General features: G+C 40.2%; 1 protein-coding gene across 13 annotated transcripts in view; it reads left to right on the top strand.

The window, feature by feature from the left end:
• LOC132486400 (protocadherin gamma-C3) overlaps positions 1 to 27,317 on the top strand; it is a 185,607-nt gene that overhangs the window by 135,553 nt on the left and 22,737 nt on the right. Inside the window, exon 1 of one of the 13 annotated variants that reach the window (XM_060093494.1) lies at positions 19,309 to 21,906. The exons of 11 other annotated variants lie outside the window; for them this stretch is intronic. In XM_060093494.1, coding sequence (XP_059949477.1) covers positions 19,474 to 21,906 — 2,433 coding nt within the window. In that variant the 5' untranslated portion in view covers positions 19,309 to 19,473. Of the gene's footprint in view, positions 1 to 19,308; positions 21,907 to 27,317 lie in introns of those variants that run through there. One more of the 13 variants, XM_060093512.1, reaches the window with a different exon arrangement.

A 27,317-nucleotide genomic window follows, 5' to 3' on the forward strand; every position in this document is an offset into this window, starting at 1 on the left:
CTGCCTGCTAATTCAGGGCACACGGGTTCGAGCCCTGGGCTGGGAGGATCCCACATGCCGCGGAGCAACTAGGCCCGTGAGCCACAACTACTGAGCCTGCACGTCTGGAGCCTGTGCTCCGCAACAAGAGAGGCCGTGATAGTGAGAGGCCCGCGCACTGCGATGAAGAGTGGCCCCCACTTGCCACAACTAGAGAAAGCCCTCGCACAGAAACGAGACCCAACACAGCAAAAATAAATAAATTAATTAATAAACTCCTACCCCCAACATCTTCTAAAAAAAAAAAAAAAACCACTTGGCCAAACTAAGTTTAAGGGAGGGGTATGCTGGGATTTAAAGAAGATGTTTTTTATTCCTCAGGAAATGGAAGCATGCAGGAGTTAGTAACAACCATGTTAAGACCACAGAGGAGGCAGGCAGCGTTAGTGTGGAGCTATACCAGGAAGAATACCATTGTATGTTAAATAGAGGAAGGAAAGAAATCAGGTCCTTTGTGACATATTTATGCTACTGGAGCAAACTAATCATGACACATACTCTGGACTTGAGTTGTGTGAACCAGTAAATTTTTATAGCTTAAAAAAAAAAACTAGTTGGCCTTACTTGTGTGGGTCTGTTTCCCTGTTCTCTGTTTTGTTTCATTGCACTATGTGTGTGTCTCTCTTCCAACACCATACTGTCTTGATTACTATAATATTTTGTAAGTCTTAAAATTGGTTAGAGTAATACCTCCCACTTTTTCTTCTTTTTTAAGATTGTTTTAGCTATTCTATAGGGCCTGTGCCTTTATGTATACATTTTGGAATAAGCTTGTCTATATTACAAAACATTTGCTCATATTTTGATAGGAGTCACAACCTAGAGATCAAAGTGGGGAGAATTGACATCTTTACTATATTGAGTCTTCCAATCCATGAACATTGTATGTCACTCGCTCCATTTATTTACTCTTTAATTTCTTTCATCAGCATTTTTTAAGTTTCAGCCTACAAGTTCTGTGCATATTTTGTTAGAGTTATGTCTAAGAATTTCACTTTTTGAACAATTGTAAATGGTGCTGGGTTTTTCATTTCAATTCCACGTGTTCATTGACAGTATATAGAAATAGAATAGATTTTAATATGTTGATCTTGTATCCTATGACCTTGCTTAAGTCACTTTCTGGTTCTAGGAGTTTTCTTATAGATTCCTTGGGATTTTTTATGTAGACAATCATGTCATCTGCAGATAGCACAGTACTACTACTTTGTTTCAATCTGTATGTCCTTTCTTTTCCTAGCCTACTGCACTGTCTAGAACTTCTAGTATTATGCTGAAAAAGAATAGTGACAGTGGACATCCGTGGCTTGTTCCTAACCTTAGGTGGGGGGAATTTAGTCTTCTACTGTTAAGTATAATGTTTGCTTTAGGTTTGTGTGGATGCTCTTTATTAAGTTGAGGAAGATCTCCCCTATTCCTTGTTTTCTGAGAGTGTCTTTTTCTTTTTCATAAATGGGTGTTAAATTTTGTCACATTCTTTTTCTGCATCCATGTATATGATCATGTGGTTTTTCTTATTTAGCCTGTTGATATAGTGAATTACATTAACTAATTTTCAAATATTGAACCAGGCTTGCATCCCTGGAATAAACTCCACTTGGTCATGAAGTGTAGTTCTTTTTGCATATTGCCGAATTCTATTTGCTAATGATTTGTAAAGGGTTTTTGTACCTACATTCATGAGGAATATTGGTTTGTAGTTTTCTTTTTTTGTGTGTTCTTTCTTTGTTTGCCTTCTGATATCAGGGTAATAGTTGCTTCATAAAATGAAATGGAAAGTGTTTTCTGCTCTTCTATTTTCTCAGAGAGATTGTAGAATTGGTGTTAATTCTTCTTTAAAAATTTGGTAGAATTCTCCAGTACAACCATCTGGGCTTAGAGATTTCTTTTGGGGAATTTTTAATCTCTGAATTCAATTTCTTTACTAGCTATAGGACTATTTAGATTATCCATTTTATATTGGGTAAGTTGTGGCAGCTTTTATTTTTGAGCAAGTGGTCCATTTCATCTAAACTGTCAAGTTTAGATGCAAACAGTTGTTCATAATATTCCCTTATAGTCCTTTTAATGTTTGTTGGGTCTGTAGTGATATCCCCTGTTTCACTGTGGATATTGGTTTGTCAGTCTTGCTAGAGTTTGTCATTTTGTTTACCAGTTTTACTGCTTTTCAGAGAACCAGCTTTTTGTGCCATTGATTTTCTCTATTTTTCTGTTTTCAGTTTTATTGATTTCTATTTTTCTTTAAAAATAGTTTTATTGAGGTATAATTCACATATCATAAACTTCACCCATTTTAAGGGTGACAAGTTAGACCAGTTTGGGTACTTTGTACTGCTATGCAACCATCCTCACTATCCAGTTTTAGAACATTTCCTTTACCCCAGAGATTTCCTTTGTGTCTGTTTGCAGTTAATTCCCACTGCACGCTGAGCCCCAGGCAACCACTGACTTGATTTCAGTCTATAGTTTTTCCTTTTGTAGAAATTTCAGGTAAAATATATAGTTTTTTGTGTTGGCTTTTTTCACTCAGCATAATGTTTTTGAGGTTCTTCCATATTGTATAGTATGTATCAGCACTTCATTCCTTTTATTGTTGAATAGTATTTCATTGTAAGGTTATACCACATTCTGTTTATCCATTTAACCATTGATGGACATTTGGGTTGATTCCAGTTTGGGGCTATTGTGAAAAATGTTGCTATGAACATTTGCTACAAGTCTTTTTATGAACATATGCTTTAATTTATCTTGGATATATACCTAGGAACTCAATTTGATTGATTTCTTTTTAAAAATAAATTTATTTATTTATTTATTTTTGGCTGCATTGGGTCTTCGTTGCTGCACATGGGCTTTCTCTAGTTGCGGCGAGAGTGAGCTACTCTTTGGTCTGGTGTGCAGGCTTCTTATTGTGGTGACTTCTCTTGTTGTGGAGCATGGGCTCTAGGCACGCGGGTTCTAGAGTGCAGGCTCAGTAGTTGTGGCGCACAGGCTTAGTTGCTCCACGGTATGTGGGATCTTCCTGGACCAGGGCTCGAACCCATGTCCCCTGCATTGGCAGGTGGATTCTTAACCACTGCGCCACCAGGGAAGTCCCAATTTGATTGATTTCTGCTATTGAATTTATTATTTTTTGCTCTGCTTGCTTTGTGTTTATTTAGCTCTTTTTCTAGTTTCTTGAGGTGAGATCACAGTTTATTGATTTGAGAATTTTTATTTTTATTTAGTGCTATATATTTCCCTCTAGGAATGCTTTAGTTGCATCCCATAAATTTTGATACATTGTATCTTCATTTCCATTCAGTAAGTGTATTTTTAAATTTTCTTTAAGACTTACTCTTTAACCCATGGATTATTTAGAATTGTGTTTATTTCCAAATGTTTGGTGGTTTTCCTGTTGACTTTCTGTTACTGAATTTTAGTTTAATTTCAGGATGTTCAGAGCATATATTTTGTGTGAATTCCATTCTTTTAAAATTGTTCAGCTTTGTTTTCTGACCCTGGATACAATCAGAATGTTCCATGGGCACTTGAATAGAATATGTATTCTGTTTTAGGGGGGGATGTTCTGTAAGTGTCAATTAGGCCCTATAAGCTAATGGTGTTCCTCACTTTTTCGATATTCTAGTTAGTAATTCTATCAATTATTGAAAAAGTTTTATCAAATGTTCACTTCTTATACATTTTTGTTCTGTCAATTGTTGTCAAATTGAAGTCTCCACCTATATTTTGGTGGATTCGTCTATTTTACCTTTCAGTTGTATGTTTTTGCTTAATGTATTTTAAAGTTCTGTTGTTAAGTACATACACATTTAAGATGGCTATGTCTTCCTGGTGGACTGACGCTCTTATCATTATATAATGTCCCTCTTTGTCCGTTTTAATTTTCTTTGGGTAAATAGACATATGAGATTGTTAAATATTCTTGATACTTGATACATTGACCTTTTCATCATTTTGTAATATCTCTCTTTATCTCTGCTAATATATCTTGTCTTAAGGCCTAATTTTTTCTGATATTAATGTGGTCACTCCAGCTTTCTTATAGTTAATGCTGCATAGTATATCTTTTTCAATTCTTTATATATAAAGTATTTTTTCTGTAAAAGGACATAGTTGAGGCTTTTTTATCCACCACTGATCTTTAATTGGCATGTTCAGATCACTTACATTTAATGTAATATTGATATGATTATGTCCACCATTGTGCTCTTTGTTTTCTCCTTGTCCATGCATTGTTTTTTTTCCTTATGGAACTTTTTATTAATTTAATTTTTATTTTATATTGGAATATAGTTGATTTACAGTTTTGTGTTAGTTTCAGGTGTACAGCTAAGTGATTCAGTTATACATATACATATATCCATTCTTTTTCAGATTCTTCTCCCATATAGGTTATTACAGAATATTGGGTACATTTCCCTGTGCTATACAGTAGGACCATGTTGATTACCTATTTTATATATAGTAGTATGTAAATGTTAATCCTAAACTCCTAATTTATCCCTCCCTGCCACGTTTCCACTTTAGTAACCATAAGTTTGTTTTTGAAGTCTCTGAGTCTGTTTCTGTTTTGTATATAAGTTCTTTGTATCACTTTTAAAAAATTCCACAGATAAGTGATATCATATTATGTTTATCTTTCTCTCTCTGACGTACTTCACCTAGTATAATATTCTCTAGGTGCATCTATGTTGCTGCAAATGGCATTATTTCATTCTTTTTTATGGCTGAGTAATATTCCTCTGTGTGTGTGTGTGTGTGTGTGTAAGTGTAATTGCACATCTTCCTTATCCATTCCTTCATCAGTGGAGATTTAGGTTGGTTCCATGTCCTGGCTATTGTAAATAGTGCTGCAATGAACTTTGGGGTACATGTATCCATGAGGTTGATGTATATATATATATATATATATATATATACACACACACACACACACACACATACACGCACACATACAGGATTGTTTTAAGTTGCTTGTCTTTTAATTTCAAATGCACTTTCAATATCCTGCATTTGTACTCTTCTTTTCTCACGATTGCTGGTTTTGATAGCATATTTGTGTGCGGATGATTTCCTTCATTTACTGTATGCTTGCATTTACCAGTGAGCTTTCCCATTTGTAATTTTCTTGTTTCTATTTGTGGCCTTTTCTTTTCCACCTAGAGAAGTTCCTTTAGCATTTGTTCTAAAGCTGGTTTGTTGTTGCTGAATTCTCTTAGCTTTTGCTTGTCTGTAAAGATTTTGATTTTTCTGTCAAATCTGAATAAGAGCCTTGCTGGGTAGAGTAACCTTGGTTGTAGGTTTTCCCCTTTCCTCACTTTAAATGTATCATGCCACTCCCTTCTGGCCTGCAGAGTTTCTGCTGAAAAATCAGCTGATAAGGTTATGGGGGTTCCCTTGCAAGTTATTTGTTGCTTTATGCTCGTTGGTTTTATTATTTTCTCTTTGTCTTTTATTTTTGTGAGTTTGATTAATATGTGTCTCTGCGTGTTCCTCCTTGGGTTTATGCTGTATAGGACTCTCTGCACTTCCTGGACTTGAGTGAATGTTTCCTTTCCCTTGTTAGGGAAGTTTTCAGCTATAATCTCTTCAAATATTTTCTCGGTCCCTTTCTCTCTCTCTTCTCCTTCTGGGACCCCTATAATGCGAATGTTTGTGCATTTAATGCTATCCCAGAGGTCTCTGAGACTGTTTTCATTTCACTGTTTTTTCTTTATTCTGTTTCACGGCAGTGATTTCCACCCATCTGTCTTGCAGGTCACTTGTTCGCTCTTCTGCCTCATTTATTCTGCTATTCCTTCTAGTGTATTTTTCATTTCAGTTATTGTATTGTTCATCTCTGTTTGCTTGTTCTTTAGATCTTCTAGCTCTCTGTTAAACATTTCTTGTATCTTCTTGGTCTGTGCCTCCATTCTTTTTCTGAGATCTTGGATCATCTTTACTATCATCTCTGAATTCTTTTTCAGGTAGGTTGCCTATCTCCACTTCACTTAGTTGTTCTTCTGGCCTTTTATCTTGTTCCTTCGTCTGGAATGTATTTCTCTGCCGTCTCATTTTGTCTAACTTTCTGTGGTAGTGGTCTCCTTTCCACAGGCTGCAGGATCATAGTTCTTCTTGCTTCTGGTGTCTGCCTCCTGGTGGGTGAGGTTGGTCCAGGTGCTTGTGCAGGCTTCCTTGTGGGAGGGACTGGTGCCTGCCTGCTGGTGGGTGGAGTTGGGTCTTGTCCCTCTGATGGGGGAGGGCCATGTCAAGGGGTGTGTTTAGCGGTGACTGTGAGCTCAGTACAACTTTAGGCAGCCTGACTGCTGATGGATGGAGCTGTGTTCCCCATCACTGTTTTTTTGGCCTGAGGGGTCCCAGCACTGGAGCCTGCAGGCTTTTGGCCAGGTCTCAGTGCCAAAATGACGAACTCCAGGAAAGCTCATGCCAATGAATATTCCCTGGGGCCTCCACCACCAGTGTACTTACCCCCACAGTGAGCCACAGCCAACCCCACCTCCCCAGGAGACATTCCAAGACCTGCAGGTAGGTCTAGCTCAGGCTTCTATGGAGTCATTGCTTTGTGCTGGGTCCCAGTGCACGGGAAATCTGTGTGCATCTTGCAAGAGTGGAGTCTTCATCTCCCCTAGTCTTTTTTTTTTTTTAACATCTTTATTGGAGTATAATTGCTTTACAATGGTGTATTAGTTTCTGCTTTATAACAAAGTGAATCAGTTATACATATACATATGTTCCCATATCTCTTCCCTCTTGCGTCTCCCTCCCTCCCACCCTCCCTATTCCACCCTTCTAGGTGGTCACAAAGCACCAAGCTGATCTCCCTGTGCTCTGAGGCTGCTTCCCACTAGCTATCTATTTTATGTTTGGTAGTGTATATATGTCCATGCCACTCTCGCTTTGTCACAGCTTACCCTTCCCCCTCCCCATATCTTCAAGTCCATTCTGTAGTAGGTCTGTGTCTTTATTCCTGTCTTACCCCTAGGTTCTTCATGACATTTTTTTCCTTAAGTTCCATATATATGTGTTAGCATATGGTATTTGTCTTTCTCTTTCTGACTTACTTCACTCTGTATGACAGACTATAGGTCCATCCACCTCATTACAAATAGCTCAATTTCGTTTCTTTTTATGGCTGAGTAATATTCCATTGTATATATGTGCCACATCTTCTTTATCCATTCATCTGATGATGGACACTTAGGTTGTTTCCATGTCCTGGCTATTGTAAATAGAGCTGCAGTGAACATTTTGGTACATGGTTTTCTCAGGGTATATGCCCAGTAGTGGGATTGCTGGGTCATATGATAGTTCTATTTGCAGTTTTTTAAGGAACCTCCATACTGTTCTCCGTAGCGGCTGTACCAATTCACATTCCCACCAGCAGTGCAAGAGTGTTCCCTTTTCTCCACACCCTCTCCAGCATTTATTGTTTGTAGATTTTTTGATGATGGCCATTCTGACTGGTGAGAGATGATATCTCATTGTAGTTTTGATTTGCGTTTCTCTAATGATTAATGATGTTGAGCATTCTTTCATGTGTTTGTTGGCAATTGTATATCTTCTTTGGAGAAATGTCTATTTAGGTCTTCTGCCCATTTTTGGATTGGGTTGTTTGTTTTTTTGTTATTGAGCTGCACAAGCTGCTTATAAATTTTGGAGATTAATCCTTTGTCAGTTGCTTCATTTGCAAATAATTTCTCCCATTCTGAGGGTTGTCTTTTGGTCTTGTTTATGGTTTCCTTTGCTGTGCAAAAGCTTTGAAGTTTCATTAGGTCCCATTTGTTTATTTTTGTTTTTATTTCCATTTCTCTAGGAGGTGGGTCAAAAAGGATCTTGCTGTGATTTATGTCATAGAGTGTTCTGCCTATGTTTTCCTCTAAGAGTTTGATAGTTTCTGGCCTTACATTTAGGTCTTTAATCCATTTTGAGCTTATTTTTGTGTATGGTGTTAGGGAATGATCTAATCTCATACTTTTACATGTCCCTGTCCAGTTTTCCCAGCACCACTTATTAAAGAGGCTGTCTGCTCTCCACTGTACATTCCTGCCTCCTTTATCAAAGATAAGTTGACCATATGTGCATGGGTTTATCTCTGGGCTTTCTATCCTGTTCCATTGATCTATATTTCTGTTTTTGGGCCAGTACCATATTGTCTTGATTACTGTAGCTTTGTAGTATAGTCTGAAGTCAGGGAGCCTGATTCCTCCAGCTCTGTTTTTCATTCTCAAGATTGCTTTGGCTATTCAGGGTCTTTTGTGTTTCCATACAAATTGTGAAATTTTTTGTTCCAGTTCTGTGAAAACTGCCAGTGGTAGTTTGATAGGGATTGCATTGAATCTGTAGATTGCTTTGGGTAGTAGAGTCATTTTCACAATGTTGATTCTTCCAATCCAAGAACATGGTATATCTCTCCATCTATTTGTATCATCTTTAATTTCTTTCATCAGTGTCTTATACTTTTCTGCATACAGGTCTTTTGTCTCCTTAGGTAGGTTTATTCCTAGATATTTTATTCTTTTTGTTGCAATGGTAAATGGGAGTGTTTTCTTGATGTCACTTTCAGATTTTTCATCATTAGTGTATAGGAATGCCAGAGATTTCTGTGCATTAATTTTGTATCCTTCTACTTTACCAAATTCATTGACTAGCTCTAGTAGTTTTCTGGTAGCATCTTTAGGATTCTCTATGTATAGTATCATGTCATCTGCAAACAGTGACAGCTTTACTTCTTCTTTTCCAATTTGGATTCCTTTTATTTCCTTTTCTTTTTGATTGCTGTGGCTAAAACTTCCAAAACTATGTTGAATAAGAGTGGTGAGAGTGGGCAACCTTGTCTTGTTCCTGATCTTAGTGAAAATGGTTTCAGTTTTCACCATTGAGGACAATGTTGGCTGTGGGTTTGTCATATATAGCCTTTATTATGTTGAGAAAAGTTCCCTCTATGCCTGATTTCTGGAGGGTTTTTATCATAAATGGGTGTTGAATTTTGTCAAAAGCTTTCTCTGCATCTATTGAGATGATCATATGGTTTTTCTCCTTCAATTTGTTAATATGGTGTATCACGTTGATTGATTTGCATATATTGAAGAGCCTTGCATTCCTGGAATAAACCCCACTTGATCATGGTGTATGATCCTTTTAATGTGCTGTTGGATTCTGTTTGCTAGTACTTTGTTGAGGATTTTTGCATCTATGTTCATTTCCCCTAGTCTTGTGGAGCTCCTGCACTCAAGCCCCACTGTCTTTAAAAGCCAAATTCTCTGGGGTCTTCTCCTCCCAATGCAAGACCCTCAGATTGGGGAGCCTGATGTGGGGCTCAGAACTGTCACTCCTCTGGGTGATCCTCTGTGATATAATTTTTTTTCCAGTTTGTGAGTTGCCTACCCAGTGCGCATGGGATTTCTTCTTCCTTTTTTTTTTTTTTTTTTTTTTGCCACGCCATGCAGCTTGCAGGATATCAGTTCCCTGACCAGGGATTGAACCCAGGCCATTGCAGTGAAAGCACCAAATCCTAACCACTAGGCCACCAAGGAACTCCCTATGGAATTTCTTTATATCATGAAAGTGCCACTCCTAACATCTTGTTGTGGCTTCTTCTTTGTCTTTGGATGTAAAATATCTTTTTTGGTTTGTTCCAGTCTTTTTTGTCGATGGTTGTTCAGCAGTTGGGATTTTGGTGTTTTCGTGAGAGGAAGTGGGCTCAAGTTTTTCTACTCCACCAATTTGTCCAGAATCAAGGGGTTGCTCTTAGTTTGGGTGTTTGCTGCCTCTTTCCTCAGTGTGTGCTGGCTGTTATCCCCTTGATATGGTGTGTGTAGGTGCAGCAGCCCCGCGCATGCTTCTGGTTCGGTGGGGGCAGCACTTGGTGTCCAGCGCCCATGTGTGCTCTCCATCCACTGTTAATTTCTTCTTTTATCGTTTCTTGCCTTCTTCTAGGTTATTGTTTAGTATTCTGTTTTGTCTCTGATATTAGTTTATTAACTATCCTCTTTGATTTTTTTTTTTTTTTTTTTTTTGCTGTACGCGGGCCTCTCACTGTTGTGGCCTCTCCCGTTGCAGAGCGCAGGCTCCAGATGCGCAGGCTCAGTGGCCATGGCTCACGGGCCCAGCTGCTCCGTGGCATGTGGGATCTTCCCGGACCGGGGCACGAACCCGTGTCCCCTGCATCGGCAGGCAGACTCTTAACCACTGCACCACCAGGGAAGCCCTCCTCTTTGATTTTTAAGTGTGTGTTCTGGGGTTTGCACTATGTTTACACTATGCATCTTTAACTTATGATCATAAGTGTAATAGAATTTGAGTAATATGACTCCACTTTAACAGTAATACTTCCATTTCCCCTCCTTTGTTTTTTAGTGCCATTGTTGCCACACATTTTACTACTGTAGTATTTTAAGCCCCACAATATGTTGTTATTATTTTTGCTTTAGGTAATCATTCATCTTTTAAAGAAATTTAAACATGAAAAGTCTTTAATATGCAACCTACATTTTTATCATTTCTGTTACTGATTCCTTACACAGACCAAAGTCTTCATCGGTGTCACTTTTCCTTTTGACTAAAGAGCTTTCTTTAATGTTTCTTATAGTATAGATCTTCTGGTTATATATTTTCTAGGTTTTTGTTTGTCTGAACAAAAATCTTTATTTTACTTTCATTTTTGAAAGGTACTTTTGCTGGATATAGAATTCTAGGTTTCCAATTCTTTTCTTTGAGCACTTTAAAGATATTCTTCCTCTTTCTTCTGCCTTGCATTATTTTTGATGCGAAGTCTGCAATCTTTCTTATGTTTGTCCTCCTGTATTTCCTCTGACTGCTTCTAAATTTTTGTCTTGATCAATGGTTTTCAGAAATTTGATTATGATGGACCTTGGTGTACTTTTCTTTATTGTGTGTTTTCTTTATGGTGCATTTTCTTTGTGGTGTGTTTAATCCTACTTGGGGTAGCATACTTGAACTTCATGATTCTGTGGGTCTATAATTTTCTTTAGATTTAGGAAGTTTGAGGCTATATTTATTCAAATACTGTTTATCACATGCACACACACACACATACAAAATTAGAGAACTCCAATTTCACTTATATTAGACTACTTGATATTTTCCCACAGGTTGCTGAAACACTGTTCATTTTTTTTAAATCTTTTTTTCTCTGAAAATTGCCTCCAGGTAAAATAACAGATCCTGGGGCTCATCTCATTGCTTCCCTTCTCTCAGTCTTGCACTCCTTTTGAGCCAATGGCTAAAAGCATTTTTCTACATATTTTCATCAATTTTCTATTTGTTTATAGTGGTATGGCTAGTTCCACATTGTCAGAAGAAAAGGTTTTCACTTTGGCTTTTTTTTTTTTTTTTTTTTTTTTTGCGGTACACGGGCCTCTCACTACTGTGGCCTCTCCCGCTGCGGAGCACAGGCTCCGGATGCACAGGCTCAGCGGCCATGGCTCACGGGCCCAGCTGCTCCACAGCATGTGGAATCCTTCCAGATCGGGTCACGAACCTGCGTCCCCCGCATCGGCAGGCAGACTCTCAACCACTGTGCCACCAGGGAAGCCCTTCACTTTTTTTTGCACTAAAAATATATTTTGGGGCCTCCCTGGTGGCGCAGTGGTTGAGAGTCCGCCTGCCGATGCAGGGGATACGGGTTCGTGCCCCAGTCTGGGAGGATCCCATATGCCGCGGAGCGGCTGGGCCCGTGAGCCATGGCCGCTGGGCCTGCGCGTCCGGAGCCTGTGCTCCGCAACGGGAGAGGCCACAACAGTGAGAGGCCCGCATACCGCAAAAAAAAAAAAAAATATATATATATATATATATATATATTCTGAAAATCATTCTATATCATTTTACAAAGATCTTTCTTTGTAGCTTAATAAAACTCCATTGTATGTGTACGTGTCATAGTATATTCAACCAACTATAGTTTTCCATTTAGGTAGCTTTCAGTCTGTTTGCAATTACAAATAATGCTGTAATGAATAACCTGGTTCATATATGTATTTTCATAATTTTTGAGGTGTATATTTAGGGTAAATTTCTAAAAGTGTGATTGCTAAGTCATAGGGCAAGTGCATATGTAGTTCTGTTAGATATAACTATTTCCCTATATACAGATTGTACCATTTTGCATTCCAGTAGACGAGAATGTTTATTTTCCCATAGCCTCATCTATAGAATATGTTGTCAAGCTTTTTAATTTTTGCCAACCTGATCAGTTTTTACAATCTCAAAATCATTTTAATTAGAATTTCTCTCATTACTGTTGAAGTTAAATACCTTTTCATATGTTTAAGAGCCAGTTTATCTTTCTAAAAATTGTTCATGTTTTATATTCATTGTTCTATTTTCTATCTTCTAGATTTTTTTTAGTATTTTGTCTTTTAGAAAGTTATTTATATGTTTAGAGATGTTAGCCCTTTGTCCAAGATATAAGTTGCAAATATTTTCTCCTAGCTTGTCATTTGCCTTCAACTTTGTTTATGGTATTTTTGCACTGCAATGTTTTTCCCCCTTTATTTTTATGTAACCAAATGAATCAGTCCTTTTCTATATTGCACTTAGGTTTTGAGTCATAGTCAGAAAGCCTTGTCCCACACTCAGGTTGTAGAAAAATCCATCAGTTTTCTTCGAGTACTTGTATGGGATTTTGGTTTGTACATTTAGATCCCTGATCTATATGGACTTTATTCTTGTGTGTGCTGAGGTATGGAACTAATTTTATCTTTTTTTTCTTTTTTTTTCTAAGTGGCTATCCAGTTGTCCCAGTACTGTTTATTAAAAACTTCATCCTTGTCTCGGTGATTTGAGATTGCATCTATATCATGTACTAAACTTCTATATTGCCAGAAGGTTTTAAAGATCAGAAAGTCACACTTCTTTCTCACTCAAAGTTATCATTATATATTGAAGTCAATTATTTCGTTTAGAAATATAACTCAGCCGTACAAGGCTACCTGTTTCAAAAAATTGATAATAATTTAGGTAACAATATAATAGCATGCTGGGGAAAAATTAAACAAATTTCATCTCTCTAAGGAGACTTAAGGTGTCTTGGGATATTTTCATATGGACAAATTTAGCAATTTTTTGCGGGTAGTTTCCTGGCATATTTAAGCTTTGTGGTATAATAAACAGTAATAGTACTGATGTGATCAAGACTAGAAGAGATTATCACTCAAATGGAAGGGAGAAGTAAACCTCTTTTTTTTTTTTTTTTTTTTGCTTAAACTTTGACCTCTAAATCACTGATTGTAGTTCCAAAATATTTTAATGAAATAATTTCTTATTCTTAAGGTTCATAGATCATCTTTTCAAATCAAAGTATGCAAAATATTTTCTCACATAAATAAACTTCAGATGAACTTCACGGAAATATTAAGGCTAAACCATTCAGCTTCCACCAAATCCTTGAATATCCCACCTGTCTGAATTGTGGTACATGTTGATCTATTGATTATCTGTTTTTATATAATTTCTCCTTAAATTATCCCTTAATTTGACCTTAGGATGTTCCTCAAATTGGCAAATTAGATTGAATTCAAAGATTACTAGATGATATTTAGGCTTTTAAGGGATAATACATATGTTTTTCCTTGAATTCATTAATTTAATAGTATCATGAATAAGATTTTCTGATATTATTAATCCTCTTGGAATAAATGATATTAGGTAATTACCTAATATTTAAAAAATAATATTAGGCAATACTTCTGGAGAGCTTCTCTGTGCCAGGCAAGGCCATTTTCATGGGCATGTGAACTGTGCAGTCATACTGGTTCCCAACCTTAGAAGGGCCCTGCATTTGGTTTAATGCTCTGCTGTCATCATCTTGAAATTGTAGTAATTTTTTAACAGGGAGCCCCCTGTTTTCATTTTGTGCTTGTCCCGCAAATTATGTAGCCAGTCCTGGTACCAAGCACTGTGTTTAGCAAGGAGAGTATATAATTTAATATATATTTTTGAAAGATTCTTCGGGTTTCCACACGTGAAATGGAGTTTAGGGAAAGCAAAAGAGGAAGTAAGAAGACCAGAGAGGAAGCTGACAGTATTTAAGGTGACTTTGTCTCAGGTGGTAGCGGTAGGGGGGAAAGTAATTGATAGATTCAAAGTATATTTTGGAGGTAGTAAGCATTGACATGACTGGTGATGAATTAAATGTTGGAATGTAGAAAAAGATGTTAAGGATGACCTGGGAATTTTTGACTAGACTAGAAGTGCCCATTATTAGATGCGGACATTGGAGACAGAACATTTTTGAGGGTGTGGTTAAGAGTTGGGTGTGACATTATGCTAAGTGAAAGAAGCCAGATACAAAAGGCTATGCATTTAAAAAATTGTTTTTAATTGAAGTATAGTTGATTTACAGTGTGGCAGCACAGTGACTCAGTTACACACATATACATTCTTTTTTTTTTTTTTTTTTTTTGCCGTACGTGGGCCTCTCACCGTTGTGGCCTCTCCCACCACGGAGCACAGACTCCGGACACACAGGCTCAGCGGCCATGGCTCACGGGCCCAGCAGCTCCGCAGCACGTGGGATCTTCCCGGACCGGGACACGAACCGTGTCCCCTGCATCGGCAGGCGGACTCTCAACCACTGCGCCACCAGGGAAGCCCTATGCATTCTTTTTTATATTCTTTTCCACTATGGTTTATCCCAGGAGATTGGGTATAGTTCCCTGTGCTGTACAATAGGACCTTGTTGTTTATCCATTCTATATGTAGTAGTTTGCATCACCCAACCCCAAACTCGCAGTCCATCCCTCTCTCTCTCCCTACCCCTTGGCAACCACAAGTCTGTTCTCTATGTCTATGAGTCTGCTTCTGTTTTGTAGATAAGTTCATTTGTGCCATTTTTTTAGATTCCACATATAAGGGATATCATATGGTATTTGTCTTTCTCTTTCTAACTTAGTTTGATAATCTCTAGTTGCATCCATGTTGCTGCAAATGGCATTATTCTGTTCTTTTTTATACTGTGTAATATTCCATTGTATATATGTACCACATCTTCTTTATCCATTCATCTGTCAATGGACATTTAGGTTGTTTCCATGTCTTGACTATTGTGAATAGTGCTGCTATGAATATAGGAAGGCATGTATCTTTTTTTTTTTTATATAGCAAAGTTGGGGTGTTTACTTAGGGACAAATGACTGTGAAGCTTTTATTTATTTGGTAGTTGGTTTGCTTGGGGTTTTTTTTTGCAGTTTATTAATTAATTAATTTATTTTTGCTGTGTTGGGTCTTCGTTTCTGTGCGAGGGCTTTCTCTAGTTGCGGCAAGCGGGGGCCACTCTTCATCGCGGTGCGCGGGCTTCTCACTATCACGGCCTCTCTTGTTGCGGAGCATAGACTCCAGATGTGCAGGCTCAGTGGTTGTGGCTCACGGGCCTAGTTGCTCCGCGGCATGTGGGATCCTCCCAGACCAGGGCTCGAACCCATGTCCCATGCATTAGCAGGCAGATTCTCAACCACTTCGCAACCAGGGAAGCCCATGTATCTTTTTTGAATTATAGTTTTGTACAGATATACGCCCAGGATTGGGATTGCTGGATCATATGGTAATTCTATTTTTAGTTTTCTGAGGAACCTCCAAACTGTTTTCCATAGTGGCTGCACTAACTTACATTCCCACCGACAGTTTAGGAGGGTTCCCTTTTCTCCACACCCTCTCCAGCATGCGTTATTTGTAGACTTTTAAATGATGGCCATTCTGACCGGTGTGAGGTGGTACCTCATTTGCAGCTTTGATTTGCATTTCTCTAATAATTAGTGATGTTGAGCATCCAAAAGGCTATGCATTTTATAATTCCCTTTTTTGTGAAATTTCTAGAAAAAGGAAAACTATATAGAAAATCGATCAGGGGCTACCTGAAGCTGGGGGTGAGAGCAAGGATTGACTGCAGACAGGCATGAAGGATTTTGGGGGTTGATGGGAGTATTCTAAAATTGGATTGTGGTATTGGTTGTGTAAATGTATAAAATTGCTAAAAATCATTGATTGTCCAAGTGATCTGTATGGTAAGTACAAAGCTGTTCAAAGATTAAAATAAAGGATTGAGATACTGGTGATTATGTCAAGGAGTACTATTATTATTCCCATTTTATAGTTAAAGAAAATAAAAGTTAAAAATAAAAGCTTCATGGTTACATAGCTACTAAGTATAATGTCCAGTATTGGAACTCAAGTCTTTTTGACACTAAGGCCTCACTGTTGAACACTATAATAGATTCACTTTCTATTTTAAAATTGTTTGCTGCATCTTGTTGATCTAAGGCTCTCTTGGAATTATAAAACAGAGAGGAAAGAAGATAAGAGACTGGAAAATTCCATTGATCCTGTACACTGGTACTTCCATTTCCCCTGGATATAGGTGACAGCAAGTTTTATGTCCAGTGTGAGTTATATTACCACACCTTGCTTTGGCAAACTATGTTTTCTCTTTCAAATCTTTAGGTTAAGAAATAGTTTCACTAGCGCCACTGGTAGCTTAAAAGACTGACTGTATCTTCCAAAAATGCTTTCTCCTAGGGAAAATGGATACACACTAATATATATAGTCCTTACTGCATTTAATGATTACTATGCCATTAGCATAAAGATTGCTATATTAATAAGCCTTAAGTATGGGGAGATGTTGGTCAAAGGGTACAAATTTTCAGTTATAAAAATGACTGAGTTCTGGAATCCGATGTACAACGTGGTGACTATAGTTAACAATATTGTAGTGTAACTTGAAATTTGTTAAGAGAGTAGGTCTTAAATGTTCTTACCACACACCTTAAAAAATGGTGACTAGGTGAGGTGATGGATGTGTTAACTATATTGTGTTGATCATCTCACAATATATACATATATTAAATCATCATGTTGTACACCTTAATTTATATAATTTTGTTTGTCAATCAAACTTCCATAAAGCTGGGAAAAATTAAGCATCAAGTGCCTACTGTGCTAGTCACTGAGGAGGCAAGTGATAATCAAAACAGGCATGGTCTCTGCCTTCTTGCAGCTTTATTTTTTTAGTGGGAGAGGCAGGCACTATGCTTAAACAAAATATAATTATAAAATTTTAAATTGTGCTAGGTTCAATAAAGGAAAATATAAGGTTCTCTGTGGGAGCATAACAAAGGATCCTGGTTTTAAGTGGGGCCTAAGGAAGACCTCTGTTAGGAAACAACATTTAAACTGAGAACTGAAAGATTTGTAGAAATAAGCAAAAGCAAAGGGAAGGAAGGGAAAGAAGCTTTCCTAGGAGAAAAAAGCATGAAGAGCTTGGTTGACTGACCACACTGAAAGCAGTGTAATAAAATATTGAGAGAAGGGGAAGGCTTGAGAACTTGGATACTATGCAAAGGATTTGGTATTTTATTTCAAGAATAGTGAGTGAGATGCTGCTGAGAACTTTTGAGCTGGAGAATATTCTGATTCAATTAAAATTTTAAGATCACTCTTGCTACTGTAAACAATGGATCCAAGGAGGGTTCTGCTGGCTTATGAAGAGGTCTTAGGAAAACTATGGGCCTTATTGTTAAAGGGAAAACTACTTCAGCTTTTAAAAGCTAGTTTTTGAAAACCAGAATGTCAATTAAGTGATGGTGAATAGGGAAAAAATGATTGATAAATTGGTATGTCTGAAAAACCTACTAGATCAGTGCTTCTCAAACTTTAATGTACATTTAAATCACCCTGGCTTTTTGTTAAAATGCAAATTCTGATTCAGTAGGTCTGGAGTGGGGCATTTCTGCATTCCTAACAGCTCCCAGGTGATGCCCATGCCATTGGTCCTTGGCTCACACTTTGAGTAGCAAGTGGCTGGGCTACTATATATGTTCTAAATTCTATATTCTAATCTTCTAACACCTATCAGCCTTCTTGGTGGTATGGACAATTGTCAAATTTGAGTATTTAAAACTGGAGGTTTTAAGAGAGAAAGTATTGAGGACATAGGTCAAATATGGCTTTTCATCTCTTCAATAAATATCCTATATATACTTACTTCCTATATACCTATCTAACCTCTCTGCCTACCACCCTTCCTCAAGGTTCAGTTAAAATTCAGAAAGGACTATATGCAACCAAAGTGGTGTCCAAGATAAGCGTACAGAAATAGTATGAGGTTCTTTACATCTAGTATCTAATGGGGTGATGTGCATCATTAATTAAGACTTACTATGTGCCAGTATTTTATCTGCCTTATTCATTTAATAAGACAGGAACTCAGGAACCCTTAGAGGGTAGTTTCTTGTCTAAGGATGTACAACTCAGTTCTAACTTATATCATAGCTGCCTCTCTTATTCATTTTCCTAATCATTACTATTTTGTTTGACTACAATCCTAAATGCAGAAAACTTCAGGCTCTTTATTCTGTGGCTAAAGGCTTTGTATTTCTGACATCCCAATCATTTTATAAAGGTCCCAGGTGGTAAATAAAACCTGGTCTTTTTTCTTTTTCTTTTATGTTTTTTTTTGGGGGGGAGGGGAGTGAAGAGGGGGTATTATCTTTTATTAGCAATGCAACGTCTCTTTGTGGTATGCCATATGATCTTAAGCAAATTGATCAAGTAAAGGGAAACTTTAGAGATGCTCTCTGATTGAGGTTATGCTTTGTTGGGACAAACAGAATAGAAAAATTTCACATTGCTCCCTGGTTGTTAAGAAATAAGAACTAAGCAACAACATCCAATTTAAAAAGAAATCTGAATTGTACTTTTAAATTTCGTAAAACAAAGTTAAACCAAACAGCTGGTAGCTCCTGTAGATTTTCTCTACTGAGGAAGTGACCCGCAGTTCTACAGTTTCATTTGGTAAAGATATAACTGAAATTATCAACACCTCCACAGAAATACTAAATGCCTCGCCACAATATGGTCCAGCTAGGTAAGTTTTACCTAGTCCTCCGACAAACCAGATAACGTTGTGTCGTTTTCGGTTTGGTTTGAACCCCCTTCTTGGGATTAAAGTCAGCGGTTGAAGTGTTTAATAGGCCTTAGTTCGGCTTGAAGACTCGCAGAAAGGCCATCTCCATCACCCTGCAGTTAGCTTTACAGCTAAGGTGGGTTTCCGATGCGCGGATACTGCCAAGGAGCTCTGGCTGTAAACTCTGGAAGGAAGCCAAAGGAAAGAAGTTCCTGGCGCTAGCGCTGGTCCCGCAAAGAGAGCCGGGCGCTGGCGCATTTTTCGTGCAGTTATTGGCTGGAACTCTGCGTGCCGCTGTCGGCCAATGAAGAAGCTGGAGATCTGGCCCCGGCCCGTCCCCTCTTGGCGCCGCGGGATGAGGCAGAGACTGAATAGCCGGCGAGCAAATCACGGCATCCAGAAAGCCATGTCCGACTCGGAGCCCAGCGCCCGAGCGTTAACCCGCTGAAAGTTTCTCAGGGAAGAAGCCGGGCCGATCTGGACCCCGCTAAGAGGAACTGCCTTTGAGTGAGATGGTCCCAGAGGCCTGGAGAAGTGGACTGGTAAGCACTGGGAGAGTGGTGGGAGTTTTGCTTCTTCTTGGTGCCTTGCATAAGGCTTCCGCCGCCGTCATTCGCTATGAGATCCTGGAGGAAAGAGAGAAGGGTTTCGCGGTGGGAAACGTGGTTAGGGACCTTGGCTTGGATCTCGGCAGCCTGTCAGCCCGCAGGCTCCGGGTGGTGTCCGGAGCTAGCCGAAGGTTCTTTGAGGTGAACTGGGAGACGGGAGAGATGTTCGTGAACGACCGCCTGGATCGAGAGGAGCTATGTGGGACGCTGCCCTCCTGCACCATAACTCTGGAGTTGGTAGTGGAGAGGCCGCTAGAGCTGTTCAGCGCGGAAGTGGTGATCCAGGATATCAACGACAACAATCCCTCTTTTCCTACCCGGGAAATGAAATTGGAGATTAGCGAGGCTGTGGCGCCGGGGACGCGCTTTCCGCTCGAGAGCGCGCACGATCCAGATGTGGGAAGCAACTCTTTACAAACCTATGAACTGAGCCGAAATGAGTACTTTGCGCTTCGCGTGCAGACGCGGGAAGACAGCACCAAGTACGCGGAGCTGGTGCTGGAGCGCGCCCTGGATCGGGAGCGAGAACCAGATCTCCAGCTGGTGCTGACAGCGTTGGACGGAGGAACTCCGGCTCGCTCGGCCAGCCTTCCTATTCGAATCGTCGTGCTGGACGCGAATGACAATGCGCCCACCTTCAACCAGTCCTTGTACCGGGCGCGCGTCCTGGAGGATGCACCCCCCGGCACTCGCGTTGTGCAAGTCCATGCAACGGATCTGGATGAAGGCCCCAACGGCGAAATCATTTACTCCTTCGGCAGCCACAACCGCGCTGGCGTGCGGGAACTATTCTCCTTAGACCTTGTAACTGGGGTGCTGACAGTCAAGGGTCGACTGGACTTCGAAGACGCCAAACTCCATGAGATTTACATACAGGCCAAAGACAAGGGCGCCAATCCTGAGGGAGCACACTGTAAAGTTTTGGTAGAGGTTGTGGATGTAAATGACAATGCCCCAGAGATCACAGTCACCTCCGTGTACAGCCCAGTCCCTGAGGATGCACCCCTAGGAACTGTCATTGCTTTGCTCAGTGTTACCGATCTGGATGCTGGGGAGAACGGGCTGGTGACTTGCGAGGTTCCACCAGGTCTCCCTTTTAGCCTTACATCTTCCCTCAAGAATTACTTTACTTTGAAAACCAGCGCAGCCCTGGATCGGGAGACTGTGCCAGAATACAACCTCAGCATCACGGCTCGAGACGCGGGAACCCCTTCCCTCTCAGCCCTCACGACAGTGCAGGTGCAAGTGTCCGACATCAACGACAACCCTCCACAATCTTCCCAGTCTTCCTACGATGTTTACGTTGAGGAAAATAACCTCCCTGGTGTTCCAATACTAAACCTAAGTGTCTGGGACCCTGACGCCCCGCAGAATGCTCGCCTTTCCTTCTTTCTCTTGGAGCAAGGAGCTGAAATAGGGCTAGTGGGTCGCTATTTCACGATAAATCGTGACAGTGGCGTCGTATCATCCGTAGTGCCCCTGGACCATGAGGATCGGCGGGCGTTCGAATTAACAGCTCATATCAGCGATGGGGGCACTCCTGTCCTGTCCACCAACATCAGCGTGAACATATTTGTCACTGATCGCAATGACAATGCCCCCCAGGTCCTATACCCCCGGCCTGGCCAGAGCTCGGTGGAGATGCTGCCTCGAGGTACCTCCGCAGGCCACGTGGTCACGCGTGTGGTAGGCTGGGACCCGGATGCAGGGCACAACGCCTGGCTCTCCTACAGCCTCTTGGGAGCCCCCAACCAGAGCCTTTTTGCTGTGGGACTTCACACGGGTCAAGTCAGCACTGCCCGCCCAGTCCAGGATACAGATTCGCCCAGGCAGACTCTCACGGTCTTGATCAAAGACAATGGGGAGCCATCGCTGTCCACCACCGCGACCCTGACTGTGTCAGTAATCGAGGAATCTCCTGAAGCCCGAGCTGAGTTCCCCTCCGGCTCTGCCCCCAGGGAGCAGAATAAAAATCTCACCTTTTATCTACTTCTCTCTTTAATCCTGGTCTCAGTAGGGTTTGCAGTCACAGTGTTGGGAGTGATCGTATTCAAAGTTTACAAATGGAAGCAGTCCAGGGACCTATACCGAGCGCCCGTGAGCTCCCTGTACCGAACACCAGGGCCTTCTCTGCACGCGGACGCCGTGCGGGGAGGCCTGATGCCTCCACACCTTTACCATCAGGTGTACCTCACCACTGACTCGAGACGCAGCGACCCACTGCTGAAGAAACCAGGTGCCGCCAGCCCACTGGCCAGCCGCCAGAACACTCTGCGGAGCCTCGATCCAGTGTTCTATAGGCAAGTGTTGGGTGCAGAGAGCTCCCCTCCCGGACAGGTAAGGGTTAGCAAGTCATCCTGGAATGATATTAATGCTTTTTGATTCCTGCCTCAGTTTCAGGAAAGTATGTAGCCGCCTTTATTTTCAGTGATCAAGGTGTTTTCCTAATGATGCATCCACATTTTCACTTGGCCTTTCCCAGATCAAACGTCATGCCTTTGGGGGAGGGGATGGCCCGGCTAGAGTGTGGTTTGTGGTCCCACACAGTGTGGAGTTAATTGACTCATCTGTGGACACAATTCACACCCTCAGTACTCACTTGCCATAGCAACTAACCAATCCTGCTAAAGGGCCATTAAGCTATAACTCACCATCTCAGCACTCAAGAGCTTAGCTTGGTGTCATTTGCATTGAGTACAAGCTGATGAATACCTCTAACCAGTGGCAGCTGCTAGGAATATAAAAACTACCTCATCTGTCCATCTTTCAAATGATTGCCACATCTGCATTAAAGCTAATGGTTTGCTGATAATTTTCCTTTGACTACACAGATCCTGTACCTCATTCTCAGATGACTTTCTATGAAAGAAATAAAATTCTAGGGTCCTTTACATTTTATTTCAAGCACAGTGCTGGAAATTAGGTGGACATTACTCACAAAAAATTTTATGTTATGATAGTGATACATGTGCATTATAGAAAATTTGGAAAATATGTAAAAGTATAAGAAAAAAATTAAAACAAATTATATTCTCCAAATCCAAAGGTAACCACCATTCATTATCAAAGTAAAAGTAATCATTTATTTTGAAGATAAATCCAGACAATCCAGAAGAACATAAAGTACAAAATGAAAGTTCTTCTTGCCCAAAGTGTTGTTTCCTATCCTTTCATCATTTGTCTTGGATATACACATAGTGTGAAAGGTAGGTAAATTCATATCCTGAGAAAAAGATAAAGCTTTCATTTATTCAGGATGGTGTGCAGGTCTTTGTTTTGGAGTGAAATTAAACACTTCTGTTTGTGGGAGAACAACTGTTACTTTGTTACTAATAAGTGTATTATTGCTATCAAGCCTTGGGTTTGGCAGTTAGACACTTACCATCTATGAGTCCATGGCCAAGTTAATCTCTTTTCTAGACCCTTTTTCATATGCAAAAAGGGAGTAACAAAGGTTTTATAACATTAGTGCATGATATAATATACGCACAGTGTATCAAAGGTGTTAAAAAATTCTTAGCTATGACTAATATTTTTTATTAGTTCTTAACCCACTCCAAATCTTAATTAAACACACTTTAGAAATGAACAAACCTGGAGACAGTCAAAGATGATAAAGTAGAGGCATAGATGGAAAGGCTAAGGAAGGATGAAAGCCAGAGAGAAGCAGCTGCTGCTTTTCTGGTCAGACTGGAAAACAACTGGCATTTTCCCATGGACAAAGTTCTCAAACTTGGTTGCACACCAGAATTACCTAGGGACCTTTTAAAAATTCTGAAGCCCAGGCCACATCCCAGATGGATTAAAGCATAATCTCTTGAGATGGGACACAGGCATCAGTATTTTTTGAAGGTCCCCAAGTGATCTCAATGTGAAGACGAATTTGCAAAGCATTGCCCTAGGACCTGCCAGTCTATCAGTTAGCATGTTTTTGAAGCAAAGTGTTATTCTGGTGTTCACAGAACCAGCAGCCAGCCTTACTGGGCCAAACCGAACTTTAAAAAATTCTGTGATGTTATTTCCCAACCTTAAAATATTATATAGAATAGCTCTAGGAGAGCATTGTAAGGAAGACATAAGATATTTCAGTCATCTGAAGAAAAAATCTTCCTCAATGACTGGCACCTGGGCAACTATTTCTTTAAAAATCTAGAGCTAGGCAATGGGTATGGGGTTTCTTTTGGGAATGAAAATTTTTTTCTATAACTATACTATGGTGATGGTTGCATCATTTTAGTATATGTGAATATACTAAAAACCATTGAATTGTACATTTTAAAGGGATGAATCAATCATGGTGTAATGGATGAATTATATATAATAATATATAGTTATTTTTATTTTTTTATTTTTTATTTTTTATTTTTTTATTTTTTTATTTTTTTTTGCGGTATGCGGGCCTCTCACTGTTGTGGCCTCTCCCGTTGCGGAGCACAGGCTCCGGACGCGCAGGCCCAGCGGCCATGGCTCACGGGCCCAGCCGCTCCGCGGCATATGGGATCCTCCCAGACCGGGGCACGAACCCGTATCCCCTGCATCGGCAGGCGGACTCAACCACTGCGCCACCAGGGAGGCCCTATAGTTATTTTTATATAAATAATTATATATTATTTATATAGCTCAATAAAGGTGTTTTAAAAATCTAGAGAGGGGAGAATCACATGCCTGGCATAAAAAGGTCAAGTCTAGGATGTGTAGGATTTAGGCTTTATGATCTTCCAGTTCTAGTAATATAGATTGTATGCCTGTTTGTTTTGCTGTGAACTTGCAAATAAAAGGGATTGAGACCTATAAGAGGTCTAGTTCTTTGATATTAAAGGCATCAGTAAAGGACCAGTTTATGGTTACAGGGATGACAAACTGGTAGAAAAATGATTTAAGATGTTATAGGAAGAGGGGCTTCCCTGGTGGCGCAGTGGTTAAGAATCCACCTGCCAGTGCAGGGGACACAAGTTCAAGCACTGGTCCAGGAAGATCCCACATGCCGTGGATCAACTAAGCCCGTGAGCCACAACTACTGAGCCTGCACTCTAGAGCCCACGTGCCACAACTGCCAAAGCCGGTGTGCCTAGAGCCTATGCTCTGCAACAAGAGAAGCCACTGCAATGAGAAGCCTGCACACTACAATGAAGAGTAGCCCCCGCTCGCTGCAACTAGAGAAAGCCCGTGCGCAGCAACGAAGACCCAACACAGCCAAAAATAAAATAAATAAAAAATAAATACATAAAAAAAAGATGTTATAGAAAGAGGCTTTATTTCTTTCTAGAAAGACCAGAGGTGGCAGTGGGGAGATCCTAGTACTGCAGTTACTAGTTGAGCTTTACACAAGTCTCCTAACCTTTCTGATCTTCAGTGTTCTCATCTATAAAATCTTCCAAAATTGTGTAAGAGTGAAAAGTAATGCATATAAAATGTATACTCAATATAAAATACTCATATAAAGTACAAGTATTCAGAAGATATTTGTTGAACTAATAATTAGTGATATTATCATTTCACCATTTATTGAACATCCCTATGTACCAGACACTTTAAAAGAGAAAAAGACACAGTCCCTGCCGCTATGGTATGCAGGGTACTGTAGGAGACAGACACGCACACACATCCACAAAAACGATAATGGAGATCTGTATAATACAAGAAGCAATGGGAGCAAAGGAAAAGAAACACCTAAGCCTGGGGAAATCAGGGAGACTTCATAGAGGTGATGATGCTTGATCTGAGAACAAAAGGTTGAGTAGTAGTTTGTCAAATAATAAAGGGGGAAAGGGGGTAGAGAGGGACTTGCAGGAGATTCCATGCAGAAGGATTATGATTTTTCATTATTGCTGAACCTTAAAGTGTGTTTGTAAAACAATCTTTGCAGGAGATAAAGTGAAGCAATTAGGCAGGAGTTAAATCTTGAGTTACCTTTATGCCATGCCAAGGAGTTTTTATTTTATTCTATATCCATGATGGTCATTGCAGAATTTTGAACTGACATAAATGTGATGTCATCAGGGTTTTTTGTTTGTTTTGGAGAGATTATTCTGGCAGCCATAAATGAAATGGATTGGGGATATTGGGACTGTAGACAAAAAAAAAATGAGAAGGCTCTTATAGTATTTGAGAAGATTGATAAATGCTTGAACCAGCACAGTGACAGTATAGATGGAGGTAACTATAGTGAAATTATCAGCACTCATTCATTGACATGATAAAGGGAATGGGGGAGAGGAATGAGTCAAGGATGACTCTCCTTACTCCTCTCCATTGTGACTGACCCAGCTTGGTTGGCTAATGGTGTCATTCCACTGAGATAGTGAATCCTGGCATAACCACCTGATAGGTCAGATTGATTGACATCTCCGTCATTCCCATGGGAGGAGGGTTAGGCGTTTGGGAGTAAAAGAACCCAGAAAGCAGATACCTCCCTTTGAGACCAGAGTGTTGGTTGCTGGCCTCACCATCAAAAGATTATTCTTGAGGATCAAGGGCTTGGGAAAACACCTGGGGAGGATAACCTCAGGTTTGGCCACTGGTTTTGGTAGCCTAGGTGAGGATTCAGACGAATTACAAAAATCTCATGTCCAAATCAGGCTGGATTTTTCTCTTTGTGCTCTGGTGTGTTTGAGACTTGAACTACAGTTTGCAGGTAACTACAGTGTGAATTGAACGATATTTCTGCCTTTGTGCAAGGTGGTAGCCAGGCTCCAGGGAGGGTCTGGATCAGGGTGGGGGTGGGGTGAGATCGAGTCTCCCTTGCCAGAAGGCCCCCTAGGGCTAAGTGAAAAACTTGGTCTTTTGAAACAGTCACTGTTGATAATTAACAACATATCAAGCATACAGTGGTGTCAAATAAAGGAGATTTGTAGGCACTGTGCTTTTGGTAGCAGATCTCAATCATTCAAGGAAGCTATTAAATCTGTGAACATTAGCATTCTGCCAGGAAGTGAGATGTAGACCTTAGCGTCTCCCAGACAAACTGATTCTTTACTGATTTGGAACCTCTCTCTCTCCTGGCTTCCTCCCCCCTCCTTCACCTCCTTCCATACTGTCCTTGAAATCGATGAATGGCAATTTAGTATACCACCAGTAGGTATCTGAATAAGAGAGGTTTGGTTTCTGCTGCGCCTTCTGTTACAACAAAAATGTGTACTGCATAAATTTAATAGGCTACCTTAATGTGTAAGCCTTTTCTGCAAAGAGGAGGATATATTTCTGAATAATCTGCAGAGGGGCAGAGTTTTTAGTACAAGGCAGTGCTTCTAAGTAGCTGTTGCTCTAATACAATCAGACTGAGGCAGAAGCTACTCATTTAGAATATTGGTGGGTGACAACATTGGCTTGAACAAAGTGACCATTCTCAAATGGCTACTCACTCTCTGGGCTGCAGGTTGCTAGGGCTCAGGCTGTCGCTGTTTTCCCCACCGAAAAGGGGCGGGGTGTTGTGGGCTGGGAATTGGTGTGTGAGGGAAAAAAAAAACAAAAACGTGTATGTTGTCTGCCTCTCCATAGAGGTAATAACCCGTGGGGGAAAAATGCTGTTGAAAAGCAGGAAGGCAAAAAGATAGGTGGGTTGTTTTTTGTTTTTTGTTTTTTCTTTCCTTTTTCCAATGCTGCGACGCATTTACCCTGCTGCTATTGGGACGTTCTCTGCTTAGCCTATTGGCTGAGCCCAGGAGCCTCTGTCTGCCAATCGGGTGGAGGAAGGCAGACAAATCTACCCCGCCACCAGCAAAAAAAACGGCGCGTAACCCTTGCTGCGC

The sequence above is a fragment of the Mesoplodon densirostris genome, chromosome 3, assembly GCF_025265405.1.
Source record: "Mesoplodon densirostris isolate mMesDen1 chromosome 3, mMesDen1 primary haplotype, whole genome shotgun sequence".
Lineage (NCBI taxonomy): Eukaryota > Metazoa > Chordata > Mammalia > Artiodactyla > Ziphiidae > Mesoplodon > Mesoplodon densirostris.